This window comes from Opisthocomus hoazin, chromosome 17 (genome assembly GCF_030867145.1).
Source record: "Opisthocomus hoazin isolate bOpiHoa1 chromosome 17, bOpiHoa1.hap1, whole genome shotgun sequence".
NCBI classification, from domain to species: domain Eukaryota; kingdom Metazoa; phylum Chordata; class Aves; order Opisthocomiformes; family Opisthocomidae; genus Opisthocomus; species Opisthocomus hoazin.
This window is the reverse complement of record NC_134430.1, coordinates 8,038,710-8,052,964: the sequence shown is the minus strand read 5'-3', so window position 1 is coordinate 8,052,964 and position 14,255 is coordinate 8,038,710. Positions and strand designations below refer to the sequence as shown.

The 14,255-nt window shown below is 50.9% G+C and overlaps 1 protein-coding gene across 8 annotated transcripts in view; it reads left to right on the top strand.

The window, feature by feature from the left end:
* EYA3 (EYA transcriptional coactivator and phosphatase 3) overlaps positions 1–14,255 on the top strand; it is a 62,976-nt gene that overhangs the window by 17,195 nt on the left and 31,526 nt on the right. For 5 of the 8 annotated variants that reach the window (XM_075437700.1, XM_075437698.1, XM_075437699.1 and 2 more), the window contains 2 exons: positions 6,800–6,894; positions 12,935–12,978. In XM_075437700.1, coding sequence (XP_075293815.1) covers positions 6,862–6,894; positions 12,935–12,978 — 77 coding nt within the window. In that variant the 5' untranslated portion in view covers positions 6,800–6,861. Of the gene's footprint in view, positions 1–6,799; positions 6,895–12,934; positions 12,979–13,448; positions 13,640–14,255 lie in introns of those variants that run through there. The other 3 variants (XM_075437703.1, XM_075437702.1, XM_075437701.1) reach the window with 3 other exon arrangements.

The following is a 14,255-nucleotide window of genomic DNA, read 5'->3' as shown; positions in this document are numbered from 1 at the left end:
TGGGGTATCACGGTTCGAAGTCAGAAACCCGCGTTTGTTTTCCCTTTTTCCCTCACTGGTGTTTCCAGCCACTGGAGCGACGCGCCCCTTCCCGTCTGCGTGGCAGCCGTGGGCTGGCTGGCAGGTGCTGACAGCGCAGCCGCCGTGGGACGCTCACGAACGAACCTGAGCGCGCCGCGGCCCGGAGCTCGTTCCTCGCGGGACTCGCAGGTCTGCGTCGGCACGCAGGGCTGGGTGTGAAGTACATCGCTCCGCGGCGGAGGAGGGAGGCTGGAGGGGCCCCCCCTTCTGCTCGCCCTGCCGGGCTTTGCGTGCTGCCGGAGCCCTGGTAGCGTATTAAACACTGCGGCTCGCTTTTCTTAAAAGAAACTTTGAAGTGTTTGGAGTTTGTATTCAGGCTCGCCAGCTAGAACATTTTGCATACCCAGGCATCTGTTTGCTCATTCATTTTGCATCATTGTGATGGTACAACTTCGTGAAGAATTTTCATTATCTTGTTTTTGCCTGAAGGAAGGAAGAATGAAGCTTAGTACAGAAATGGTTCAGTTCCTCGCAGCAGCTCCGTCAGGGGCTGGGTCATTGATGGCGTCGTTTCCTGCGGTCTTTAATCAAGCTGTTCAGAAACAAAACTGGAGATTCTTCAGCACTTTAGAGGATGCCTGTTCTTGCCAGATCCTCGGGAGAGATCGTGTAGGAGCAGGCAGCGGGCTGGCTTTGCTGCGGGGCGTAGGCAGAACGCTAGTTTGGCTGCATTGGATACCAAGTCGGAAATATTTCAGCAGCTTGGCTCATGAATATTATCACAGTTGGCTGTGGGAATGTTGAGATATGGGGAGGAATAAAATTGTGAAGAACCTTTCCTGTGGAGCGGGGAGGTTGTATCCGTACGCCGGCTCACCCGCTGCTGTGGAAGGGCGTGGGCCACGGCCCGTGCAGGAGATGGCTGTAGTGTGTTGTGCCTGCGGGTCAAAATTAACTCATAAACCTTCAGAATAAAAAGCTCTTGGTAGCTGTGCAGGGCATAGCAATGTCAGTATGTGTCTCTTCTCTCTCTACCTTTTGTATTTATTTCTTTGGATGTTTTTAATTAAATTTAAAAAAAAAGGGGGAAGGGGGGAGAGTCCACCACATCCCACTGTGCCGAGTTCCGCTCTTCTCCACCAGAAGCGTGTGCGGTGCGGTGATGGCGCGGAGTAAAAGCCTGTTGCAAGGAGAAACCCTGCTGCGGCCGAGCGATGGCTCGGGTCGCTGCGGCTGCCCTCGCCGCTCCCGTGGGCGCGTGGTGTGGCAGCGCGGGACAGGGGGTCGTGCAGTGCTCCCCGGGAAGGCACGAGGGGCGCGGACGCTGCTGCTGAGCGCAGCTGTCATGGCCACTCGTGGGGAGGTGCTGGCCCTGCAGTAAATCGGGAGTGGCAGTAACTGCACAGATTACATTATTATGCATACAAACCATTTTATTTCAACTTTCTGTTTAATAGATAGAATTCTGTTACCCCAACTAAAGCTTTGTTCTTTGGGAAATAGGGGCTATTTTAAAGTAATATAAAACCATGTTCAAACAGCTTTTTTTCTAATCAACAAAATTACTGCTTATTGTTTTTATCACAGTATGCTTGGCTTTAGTTATTTGCTGCTTGAGAGAAGGAACTGTTCCTGAGCTGAAATTTTATATTCAAAGCCAAGGCAGATGGGCTTGAAAAGAACAGAATGAAGGTAAATAGCAGCCTGGCCTGATGCTAATAGGGGATAGCTTTCAGAAATTATATCCATAGTATCTGGTTTGAGAGAGTCTGGCCAAGCTAGACTTTGTGTTTTAGGATTTTTAGAACAGGATTTAGTGCAAGAAACTGTACGTAGCTTGCCAGGGCTTTTAATGGGGACATTGGCGTAGCGATCGTGTGCGGAGCAGAAGGCGGGCAGCTGCTGTGGGCGATGCTGCGGTCCGTTCCTCTGCGCTGGTGCCTGCTGGTTTGAGCTGCAGATGGTGTGTCTCCACAAACCGAGCAAGCAGAACGATGTGCAAACGCCTGTCCTTGGTATTGCACGTGGTTAGTGTTCTGCACAAGTTGGAATTAAACCAGGGTGGCTGTTCAAAACAAGTCTAGATTAAATAAAAATTGTTGTTTAATTCAGATATTACAAAATAATTTCCATCAGATAAATAATGAAAACCACCCCACGAAGGGAAAAAAATGTGGTATTTTTCTGGTTTCCAGCAGCGTAGCACACCTCATTTTTCCAAGTGTTTCTGGCGTTGCTGCAGCTCAGGCAATGGCTGGTGCACGCTCGCTGCGTGTTGCGCAGGCCTGGTCGTTCCCCAGCCCGGTGGCCCACAGACCGCCAGAATCTCCTTTTCAGAGCTCCCTCCCACACACAAACTTGTAAACAGATACATAGATGGGAGCAGGGATGGAACGCCGCTGCCCCCGAGGCCGTCCATGGCCGAGCTCTCCTCTGAGGCTGGCAGGCGCCGGTCAGCTGTGGGGTGCCAAGGCCTCGCGCGGGACGGGGAGCAGGACCAGCGGCCGTCGCCGCTCTCCTGCCCGGCCGTGGCGGCTGCCGCAGGCTGGGCTCTCTGTGGGTCTGAAGGCATCGGAGATCGGCTGTGGTAGCTCTGCTGTTGCTGTCACGGTTTTAAAATGTTCCATATTAGAAACTATCTGATAAGCTTATCTGAGGCACAGTCGCCTTGCGTTTTATGTAAGTTAAAAATCTGATTCTGAGATTTGAGGTGCCACAAAAAACACCCCCAAACACCAGTGTTGTTTATCTTCAGTTTTTAAAAATCAACTTGATTGGTGGCGAGCTGCTTGCTAGGTAAGGTGATACTCCGAGGTAGCTCGAGCCGAGCAGGTGCGAGGCGCCAGGCTTGTTTTTTGGAAACCCAAGCCCCGGGTGGTGTTGGCATGGCCTTCTGCTTGGGGCGAGGGGGTGGCCGGCGGGCAGGGCCTGCTGCCTGCCCCTGCCCCGGGGCCTGCTAACTGCCCTGGCCCCTGCCTGCCCGGGGTCCCTGCCTGCCCCAGGGCCTGCTGCCTGCCCCGGGCCTGCTGCCTGCTGCCCAGGGTTCCTGCTGCCCCTGCCCCGGGGCCCTGCCTGCTGCCCCAGGGCCTGCTGCCTGCCCCTGCCCTGGAGCCTGCTGCCCCAGGGCCTGCTGCCTGCCCCGGGCCTGCTGCCTGCTGCCCAGGGCTCCTGCCTGCCCCTGCCCTGGAGCCTGCTGCCCCAGGGCCTGCTGCCTGCCTCGGGCCTGCTGCCTGCTGCCCAGGGTTCCTGCTGCCTGCCTCGGGCCTGCTGCCCAGGGCTCCTGCCTGCCCCTGCCCCGGGGCCCTGCCTGCTGCCCCAGGGCCTGCTGCCTGCCCCTGCCCCGGGGCCTGCTAACTGCCCTGGGCCCCTGCCTGCCCGGGGCCCTGCCTGCTGCCCCAGGGCCTGCTGCCTGCCCCGGGGTCCCTGCCTGCCCCGGAATCCCTGCCTGCCCCGGGGTCCCTGCCTGCTGGAGGCCTCTGGGTGGGCATGGTGCAGGGTGCTGTCAGGGAGGGAGCGTGGCCAGAGCAGCTGCTCCCCACATCCTCCTGCCCAGGGCTTTGGAGCTGTTGGCAGCTCTGCTCAGCTGCTCCGCGCAGGAGCAGAGGGCAGGCGGGTCCCCTGCCCGGCTGCGGGGAGAGGCTGGGCCCGCTCGTGGCCCAGGTGCTCTGGGTGCCCGGCCACCAGCCATGGGGCAGCTCTGCGGGAGGACAGGGGGGATGGGGGGTGATGCAGGGGGACAGGCTGCGCAGCCGGCCGCATGTCACTGGTTTGCCAAAGTGAAACCTGAAGAAGACGCTAAAATGACAGTTTTGTTGGCTGTGGCTGAGCAGGGGCATCCTGCTGCCCTGCTGGAGGGCTCTGCCTGGTCCCCGTCCTGCTGGCTGCCCCCAGACCAGAGCTCTTCCCACTCAAAGCACCTTAGAAAGGTTGTGTTTGGGTGGCTCTTTTTTGGGGGCTTTTTTTTTTTTTTTATTCTTCCTTTTTCCTGAGAAGAAGGTCAGATCCAGGCTGCAGTTCAGCCACACTTTGGTGGCCGAAGAGGACGGGATGCCCGGCGAGCACGAGGGGGTTGCTGGAGGCGGGGAGGGACAGGAGCTCTTCCTCAGCAGCAGCTTGAGCTGCTTGTGGTGTCGGAAGCCTTTGCTGGAGAGAGACCCCGTTGCTCCTGGCCAGTCAGAGGGGCCGCTTGGGTGCATCCCGGCCACCCAGAGGTGCGTGCCGCAGCTTCACGTTGTTCCACCCGCTGCTGTGTAACAGCGGCTGTGAGCACTGGGTCTCTGCGAGATGTCTTCTGCCCAAGCTGCTCTTCCTGGAGGAATGGAGTCTTCTCTAGAAGAAAATGGGAAGCCACCAGAGGTCAAGTTTTCACTTGACATCCAGGCCAGCGGTCACTGCTCATCTGCTTTGGTTCTTCGTTTGCTTCCAGGTGCCACAAGATGCCCTGCTCGCTTGGGAAGAGAGCTTTGTCCACAGGTGTAACTGACGTATTCTGACCTGGCACTGGGAAGCTTTTTGTTTTTCTAATTAGTTAGATCCTTCTCAAAAATAAGATTAAAGAACTGCTCACAGCTTTTAAACAGAGTGTGGAAGGGGAAGTTTCTGCTGTGTGGATCAAATTGTGATTTGAAGTCTTTTTCCATACTAAGAGTTTAATTTAGGGTTTTTCAAAGAAATTACACAGTGAAACAGTGCCAAACAACAAAAATGAAGGACAAGGGACAGGATGGGACCTGCAGGTATCAATTTCAAATATTCTTGTTGGCCGTTGTATTCTACACTCCCATTCATAATCTGTGAATGCCTCAGTTTCTTGTAAGTCTTGATATTGCTGTTATTCCTTCAAGAAGTAAAAAAGAAATAAGCTTTTATATTTAAAATAAAACCGATTAAAACTGATGGAGGAAAAACTGGAATGGTGATAGTAGTACTTTGGGTTGTATAGTTTCTTGTGTGTGGTGTGAATAGGGCCATTTCAGAAGAACCTGAGCTACTGAAGTGACCTGCTGTAAATTCGTGGATTTAGAGTGGAGGCAACAGAAGTAGCTTTGATTTGGGGAGGCAGCCTTGGAAAGTGCTCACACCCTCCACGAAATATTACCCTGGCGTATACGATGCACCCTGACATGTAAGACCTCTACCTGTCCTCAAATAAGGAGGGGAGAAATCCTTTGTGTTTTTGTGATTAATATGAAACTACTCCAGGCTGTAGAGCATCCCTGGGCTCGGCACGTGGTGCTGCGCCGCGGGCTGGCTGCACGTGCGAGGGGTTCAAGTAGGTCTGGCAGGGGCCAGGAGGGGGAAAGAGGAGTTGTCGGCAGGAGGTCGGGACGTTGGTGCTGTTGACCTGCTCAGTCACTTTGGGTCGGGACGGTTTCATCGTGTGAGGGTGCCCGTGTGCTCCCGACAGGATGGGGAAACACAGGGACAGAGAAAGCGGAGTCGGGCAAACGGCCTTGCACGTTTCCACGGAGATTTGCAGCCAAACTTTCGTGGCCGTGGAGGCAGGAATAGGTTGTACCTCAGCACAGAAAGTTGCTGGATTTCATTTCTTCCAAACCACGAAGTGTTTTTCAGCATTTTTTCCCATTTCTGTAATCTGCTGAGGTTCTGCTCTGGGAGCAGTGGGGCACCCAGGTGCGCAGGGGAGAGGCAGCTCTGCTGGGATGGGTGAGGAGGCACTGCCTGCTCCGGGGGCTTCTCCGAGGAGGCACTGCCTGCTCCGGGGGCTTCTGCGAGGAGGCACTGCCTGCTCCGGGGGCTTCTGCGAGGAGGCACTGCCTGCTCCGGGGGCTTCTGCGAGGAGGCACTGCCTGCTCCAGGGGCTTCTCCGAGGAGGCACTGCCTGCTCCTGGGGATTCTCCAGGGAGGCACTGCCTGCTCCTGGGGCTTCTCCAAAGAGGCACTGCCTGCTCCTGGGGATTCTCCGAGGAGGCACTGCCTGCTCCTGGGGCTGGTCCCAAGGGGCTGGGGGTCGTTTTTAATAAACTGGCTCTGGAATGGGAAAGAAGAGCGGTCGAACACGTAGGTCACGCTGTTTGTGAGTGTTGCTCGGGCAGAGGGCAGAGCCATGGAGGACATGTGGCTTTATCTTTTGCCCAGCAGATCGCAAAAAAGAATCAAGTCGTGAAAGTAATCTGCAAGATTTGTGTTCATGGTTTTGAAAACCGTGGGGATAGCAGCTCTTTGGTATAGTATGTAAGATCTCTATGCTAAATGCTACTGGGTTACTTAGCATCCAAAATAAAAACGATTTTATAAATTTTTATTAAACTGCTCTTTTTGAAAGGTGCAGTTGAAATAATGCACTTGCTTTGTGAATTTGGCAATAAACAGTACTGCGTGTAAATACATTTAGGGTACAGTCTTGTCCTGATTTTTTTTTTTTTCATTTGTTATATAAATGTTCTAAATTAAAACAGGTTAGATTGAATCACGCTGTTTACTGACCTAGTAGACCAGCTTTGATCATTTAAAGTGTCATTAAAATCATGGTGCACATGTCTGATTGATTCATTAGCTTCTGTAGTCAGTATGGTACAAGTAAATGATGCAGAAATGTGCCATGTGCGTGAAAAAGTCTGTTTGTATCTTGAAGCTTAAAGCTAAATCCCTTGTTTATGAAATCTTTCCATATATGAATTTCGTCTTTTACTTGGGAGATGGCAACACGTGTTTAGAAAGCTTGGGCGTGGAATATGTAACAATTACTGTTCGCTGATAGCCTAAATGATAAGCCTTCCAAAAAGTACATAAAGCTATGAACCCCTTTTTTTGACAGGCTTTGAAGACTGCCGAGGAACACACGGTCTGAATCATTTAAGCATTAGAATAGTAATACCCATGGAAGAGCCACAAGACTTACCCGAACAACCAGTAAGTACATTTTAAAAGGTTAAAAATGAACATATAAAACAAATTAGTGATCTCACAAATTCAGTATACAGTTATTTGAGTTAATAATGAAAAATAAGGCTTATACTTAATATATCTACAGGAGAAAAATAATTTTGCTGTTAGTAAAATGTGTTGTACATTTAATTTAGTATAATCATACAGGCAACTAATAAAAGGAGTAGTGATGTATGCTTAAGCACTGTAATGTTTCTATACAAAATTGTGCCTAATTTAACTTGTTATGCTCAGAAAACCAGACCATTTCAAGCCTGTTCTGGAGAAATTAAAACTCACTATTTTAATGACGGGATCACTGTGCTGGTTATTGCAGTGTACCTTATCTTCACTTCTGCTTGTGCTTGAGAGCTTGAATAGATCCCATGGTCCATCATCTCCCCCGGGGGACAGCCTTTTTTTAAATTCTGAATTTTACAGTGTGTTTGAGTAGGGAGACTTCTCTGAAGTTAAAAATTGCTGTCCGGACGTCTTAGATATCTGCAATACTGTCGGTATTATCAGTGCCTGATAAGAGCACGTCGCGGGAGTTTTGGGTAGAGCGATTATTAATACAGCATGACAGGAAGTTAAATTTGTAGTGTAGGAGTTAAGCAAAAAAGTTTGTGTTAATGTTGTATTCCCAAATTAAACCTGATGCAAACTCAACGAGAAATTACCAAGTTACTTTGAGAGGGAAGCTTTTTTTTGCTTTTGGAGACCTATTCAAATGCACACAAAAACAGAGCATTACGCAGAGGGCAGTTTGGTAGTGCTCCCACTGACGAGACTGGGGTGCTTTTTGACGTGAGAATTTTCTGTTCTTCAGTTAACTAGTTAGAAAATACATTGCAATGTCATTTATGCAATTTTATGGCTTAGGAATGAAGTTGAATGAAATGTAAACGTAAATTTATCATTGTTCAAAATACTGCTTGATACAACGTGCAAATCATGTGTACATAACAGGCACAAAAAGTGAAACTAAGCAGAAAACCATATAATCTGAACTCCAGAGTTTTATGGGATTTAAAATTGAATTAAATGTGTGTATTAAGAAAGGAAATATCTGTAATTACATCCTTATATGATGAAAACTGTCTTTCTAAAATATTGTTCTTCAGGGCGTGAGAGACAGGGCGCAGCTGGTTTTTGGTGGATGAAAGCACGCTCTGTAAGCAGGGTCTGCTGTAACTTCCAGCTGCACATGTTCTTGGTAATTTCTTTTCAGTATCTGACGCCAGTCAGGCCTTCGGAGACGGAGCATGAGGCTGTGTTGGACACAAGCAGTCGGCGGGGTGGTTATTTTGAGTGTAGCGGCACATTCTTGCAGGAGGCAGTGAAAAGAACAAGCTTTTTGATTTTTTGTAGTGAGACCGTTCCTCAAGCAAGTGAGTTGTCCTAATAAAAGAAGAAAACTGAGGTCAGCTTTGCAAAATCCTGCCTGCCTGGTAGCCCAACACCGATATTACACAAAATTGGTTTTTTTCCCAAATGATTTTTGGTTTTCTTAATGGTGGCAATGAGTATGGCACTTCAAGAAGTGATGTTTGTGGCAAACTGTCGGTAACGGAATCGAGAAAGCAGCCAGGCTTTGAGTTCAGGGTATTTTACTTCAATAATAATAATTAAAAAAAAGAAATTGGGTCATTTTCTTATGTTGCTGTGGACTGATGGTAAGAATTGGTCCCAGTGTGTACAGAGTGTCTTTTCTGAATGCAGTCAGACTCCTCACTGACCCCACGTGCTGCCGCCGGCGTGTTGAACGGCCGCGTCTTGTGGCCCTGCTGTTTGGGTGTTCCCTCCCCTTTCGGGTCTGCATCGGAGTGGAGCAGTTCCTGTGCACAGCGCAGTGCGGGAAACCAGAAACAGACGGGGGAAATAAGAGAGCAAAGGGACGTTTTGGGGAAAATGATCGAAAGTGACCCCCGACCTTCTCATGACAAAAAAAATGTTAATTTATATTAAGTTATTAATCAGGATTAGTTTTTAGAAGTAGCCCTGTATAGTAATCTCTCACTTGGTGAAAGCATTGTGGATGCATGTGGTTGACTTTTATACTACTTTATTTAACCCCTAATGCTAGGAAGTGATAAAAATCTCCTGTTTGTAAGGGTTGGTGGCCTTGTGTCCCCCCGATCGCAGCCATCCGCTGGGCTGCTCTCCGGAGCGACTTCTCGTATCGGGCAGCAACGGCGAGCCAGGGTCAGCGGCAGGGAGAGCACGGTGCTGGCGAGGGCTCCGGGAAGACCCAACCCTGCCAAAAGTGTAGGGAAATGATGATGGCCGTGTGTTTGGGCTGAAGATTTTCGTTAATTGAAACTGGCAAAGGGCTTGCGATAGAACGCAGTGTTCGGACCCGTGCGCAGCCCTCGGTTCCGAGTGGTGTGGCCGCCGTCGTAACCGGCTTTGGCAGCACGTGGCTGGGCGCGTCGTCGCCGTGCTCGTTGGCTGGCGGTGAGTGGGGGTTCCCTGGCTCTGCCCTGGCTCAGAAATTGTCCTGTCAGTATCTGTCCGAGAGTGGGGTCAGCCGTAATGCCACTGTTACCTCGACATCAGGAGGAAAACTTCATTTCTGCTTTTATTCTGACTCTACATAGAACTGAACTCTAACGCTGCTAGGTCTGGGGCAGGAACAGGGTTTTCCAGAGGTATTCCACAAAGAATAATTTGGAGAGAGGGCTTTTCAGTTACAGAAATGTACGATTTGGGGGCAGGGATCAGCTAGAATGTGTCACCTGATGTCCTCCCCCCCATTTTTTTTTGAAATCAATATAAGCCGGAGACTGATAGTGAGATGAAAAGATGGAGGTGGGAGCAAAGTGGTGCCTGACGAGGCGTGTGGTCGCTGTAGTGCGGCAGAGCAGCGTAGCGAGATCGCCTCGGAAGCTGCTAACGCTGAAACTTCAGTCACTGAGCTAGATCATGCCTTTTTTCCTGCTTTTAGTTTAATTTTATTTATTTATTCATATTTATTAAAAAGAGTGAATTCACTTCTCTTGCCTGAAAAGAGTCTTCAAGCTGTGCTCCTGTCACGTGAGGGGGGACACCCCCCCCAGCATCTCTCCGGCGGTTTTCGGGGGGGGTGGGAGGGAGGCGTTGGGCAGGGGTCCGGCAGCCTGCTCGGGGGCTCGTGGTGCCCCCGCGGGGGGGGGCTTGGAGTGGGGCGAGGGGGGCTCTCAGCTGGCACTGCGGCCCAAACATCACCCTGAGTTATCCTTACCAGGTGTTGTTCCTGCATTAAATATGTTTTATGACACGTGGCAGGAGAGAGAGAAAATGCTTTCCAAGCCCACGAAAGACGATGTTGAAAACTGCTCCCTCCCGCTAAAGTTTGTAGCATAAATCACAGTATTTAGGGATGGGTAGAAGATGGGGTTTGCCTCCCACTGAAGTGTCAAGATGTTGTAGATGTTATTGCTTAGCATGAAGGTGTGAGGGGGAATTTCTTTGAAAAACCTGCAGAGATGGGGAGTAGCCAAAGCTAGCCAGCTGAGGCAGGGACGCCACAGATGGAAATGAAAAATTGCGCTTTGGCTTGACCTGTGCTGCATACTGGCACTGGAGTTCCGGAGCCGTTTGAAGAGAGTATGAAACCCTCTCCAGATACGTATGGATTTTTTAAAATTAAGTTAACTATTGACTGAAAGACAAACTCATTTAAGATACTGTTCTCTGTGGAACGCTGAGGGCACATTTCAGGCAGAGGGGGAAGATCTCCCGTCAGAGGAGGGCAAGGCGTGATGGCCTTGCTGTGCCCACGTCACGACAGAAGTTCCAGTCCAGGGACCGCGGGCAGCAGAGCAGTGGTTTGAGCTGAAGCCCTGGCTCAGAACAGCTGTCCCGTTCTGGTCGTGACGATAATGTCAATAAAACCGATGTGTTCTTGTAAAACCATGCTTCCTTTTTTTTTGGTTTGTTTTTGGGGGGGTTGTGGTGGGTTTTTTTTCCTTTGGTAGGTGAGCTGATTTCTCTGTCTACTCTGGTATTAAAAAACCTGAATCGAAGCAGCCAGATGTTGTTGAGTACCTGACGGGAAACAGCAGCATTCCTCCCGTGAAGTCTAAAATTCAAGCTGCCGACTCCAAGTTAAATTTTATTTTTATCCTCAATGCAGTTTTGCTCTGAAGCAGTTTGATACTTCTTCTTCTGCTGTGATTCATTTTTGTCTGTCTCCTGTCCTGAAGAGCCCTGTGGGCAGTGTGGCACCCTGGGCTGTCTGGTGCGGTGCTGGTGGCTGAGGTCCCTGCTCCGGCGCGGGTGTCAGGGTCCCAGCGCAGAGCTGGAGCGCTGGCTGCGGGGCAGAAGGATGCCCAGGGCGGCTGAGGGGCACCACGGATGGGCAGCAGCCGGGCTCTGGTAGCTCGGTGCCCGAGGGAGCGAGGGGAGCACTGGTCTGCTTCCCCGTAGCGTTGTAGTGAACGTGGTCTGTAGGTGGGGAAGGCTGGTGCAGCTCCTTCCGGCAGTGGGGACCAGAAGCAGCGTGTCCCCCGGCCGGGCGGGAGAAGGTCTCTGGAGGAGTCGGTGAAGCTGCGGGGCTGGAGAACCGCAGCAGGAGTTAACATCAAAGCCAGCGTTACCAGCTCTGGGCTCAGGTTGAAGTGAATGAACCCAGAAGATCTGAGGCCGTGGGGGATCTGAGCCGTTGCGCTGCCGTAGTCGCTTGTCGTTGCCGCTGCCTTTTGTGTGCGTGTGTGATGAGTGCTGGTGGAGTTTGTGGCGTTCCACAGTGAAATGCTGGAGGGAATAGCTGCTGGCGAGACCGGTATGATGAGATGACAGCAGACTGACCTCCAGAATACTGGTGACTTCATCAGACAGAGAAGATCGGCCTTTCCGCTTGCTCCTTTCCATCCTTACTGTTTGGTTCCTCTTTTCCGCTTGCTGCTGCCTCGAGCCTGTAGCCTTTGTTGTGCCTCTGCCTCCCATCTCCCATCACCCGACAGGAATTCACGGGTGTTTTATTGATTGATTTTTTTTAAAAGAGTTTTGAGCACATTTTGACCCTTTATGCTCAAATTGCATTTTCCTGGCTTTATTTCTGCTCACCGGAGAGAGGCAGACTGGCGTGACGCGGAGAGGCGTTTGTGGCGGCGGCTGTCACAGGTGGCAGCAGCCTGTCGCTGGCTGCTGTCCCCAGGGCTGCGATCCCTGCGGGCTGACCCCAGCGCTCACCTTCCAGACCCCAGCACGAGGACACGCGCTGCGCGGTGCGGTGGGCTGCGTGTCCCCGGGGCGCGCCGGGGGTGCAGCTGGGTACCAAGGCAGCCATTTGGCATCTAAACGTGTTCCAGAACCATCGAAGGCTCTAAAACTTTCTGCTAGAGGGGGAAGGTGGGGGAAGGAAAAGCCAGGGCGTCACAGGAACATCTCGCTCGAAAGCCTGCAGGCTGCAGAAACCAGCCCTGCCGTCCTCCCGAGGACTGCAAAGTGGTGTTGGCAGCCTGCATGCAGCAAACCGAATTTGGGTCCAAGCCGGGGCTTTCCGTTGTGTGACAGCCTCCACAGGAGCTGGCTCCAGCTGGCTGCCGGCGGAAACAGAAGAAATGCTGTGTTGTTTTTACGCAGAAATGAAAATAGGAACTACTAATTTATTATAGAACAAATATTCAAGTTCCTATCTTTATATAATATTTAGAGGGGAAAAAGCCAAGGACCCCAGTTCATGGCGCTGACGCTGAATCTATGCAGAACAAGATTTTTTTAAAATGTATGGCTGCTTTATTAGATTTCTGTAACATTGTACTTATCGGACATTTGCAGCTGTAGATCCCGACAGCTGTTACTGACTGAAATAACGAGGCAGTTTTGCTGCCTTGTTTTCTAATTAGCAAAAAGCTTGTTTTGAGATGACGACCCGTGGTTACACTGGTTAGCTCTGGAGTTCAGTGCGAGGCTTTCTGTATGGAAACACTGCTGGTAACTCTGTGGTAACCGGCGGTGATCCGCTCGTGGAGAGCTGCGTGCCCGGGTTCTGCCAGCGCCGGCTCTCGGTAGGCGCCGCTGAACGTTTGTGTCTTCGCAGGTGAAGAAAGCCAAGATGCAGGAAGCCAGAGAACAGAGCTTGAGGTACGTCCTCTTGAATTTGAGTTTAGTGTGGAACAGGTATTAATGTGGTTTTGTCATTGTGAGCTTCCATTTTAGATGCTCGTGTATCGTTTTCTTTTTCACAGAGACAGGACAAATAGAAGTCACTTTTGTATTTGACAAAATTTTGAGATTAAGTTCCCAATAGAAAAAAAGCAATTGGCCCTTTGGTATTAAGGTTTTGTAAAAGTGGCTGGAAAGAGTCTTAATTGCATCACCAAGCATCCTGTTTCTCACAGACTCTGATGAGACTGTCATGTACTGCATGTAGCATGTTTATTCTGGTGTAATTCAGAATATTTTAGTAATATCTGTGCTACGATCCTCAGAAACTGTGTGGGTAACTTTAGAGAAATTAAACCCTCTCAAACTGATAGCCTCTTCTCCTTAAAGCTCTCGTGTTGTACTCTTTGTAGACTCAGTAGATGCTTTCTGATGTGTATCGCATTTAGGAATTAATCACTGTTATTACATATGGTGAGAGGAGCTAGAACAGGGTTTATTCCGTTCCTGGGAGCTGCAGCAATACAGTGAAGGAAGATTTCTTTGGAGCCTCCGGCATCCCCGTGCGAGGGAGGAGGAGACGCTGCGTGTGCCGTCCAGGCGGGAGCGGACGGGGAGTACTGCAGCCTCGGTGGGGACGGTAGTACTGATTTTTTAAAAAATCTGCAGGGAATGCTTCAGCAGGAGGCAGGGAGCCACCAGCGAGTGAAACTCGTTGTGTGTCCGGACGTGAGAAATTGGTGGGAATGCCTGCGAGCCCCGTTGCAGCGGTGTGAGGAGAGCTGACCCGTGGCCCAGGAGGGTTCCTGCTCTCCGCCGGCTGCAGAGGAGCCGAGCGCGGCGCGGGCCGCTCGCAAGGTGCCGGCGTGGCTGGTGCCCATTCTGCTTCAGCGCGTCGCCCCGCTTCGGTGCAGTCACTGCTTTGCTGCAGGCACCAGCCGCCCCGAGATTTGAGTATAAACATCCGTGTGCAGTGTTTCAAAGGAGAGTGGGGGAGAGGGATAAAATTGCATTTCTAACCCACTTAAATATTCTGTCTCTGTTTTGATAAAACGATACATGATTTTAAGTTTGACCGATGGAATAGTTTAAGTTATTAGACCTGTTTCTCCTCAGCCAGTGTGATTTTCTGCCGGCATCAGGACTCTGGCTGCGCTTGTTTCAGCTGGGCTGTGGGAGTGGGGAAGGGAAGAGCTGTACCCGGGAAGGGCCGTCCCTCTTGGGAGGCTGAGCCCCCCCCGAGGGGTCTCTGCTGG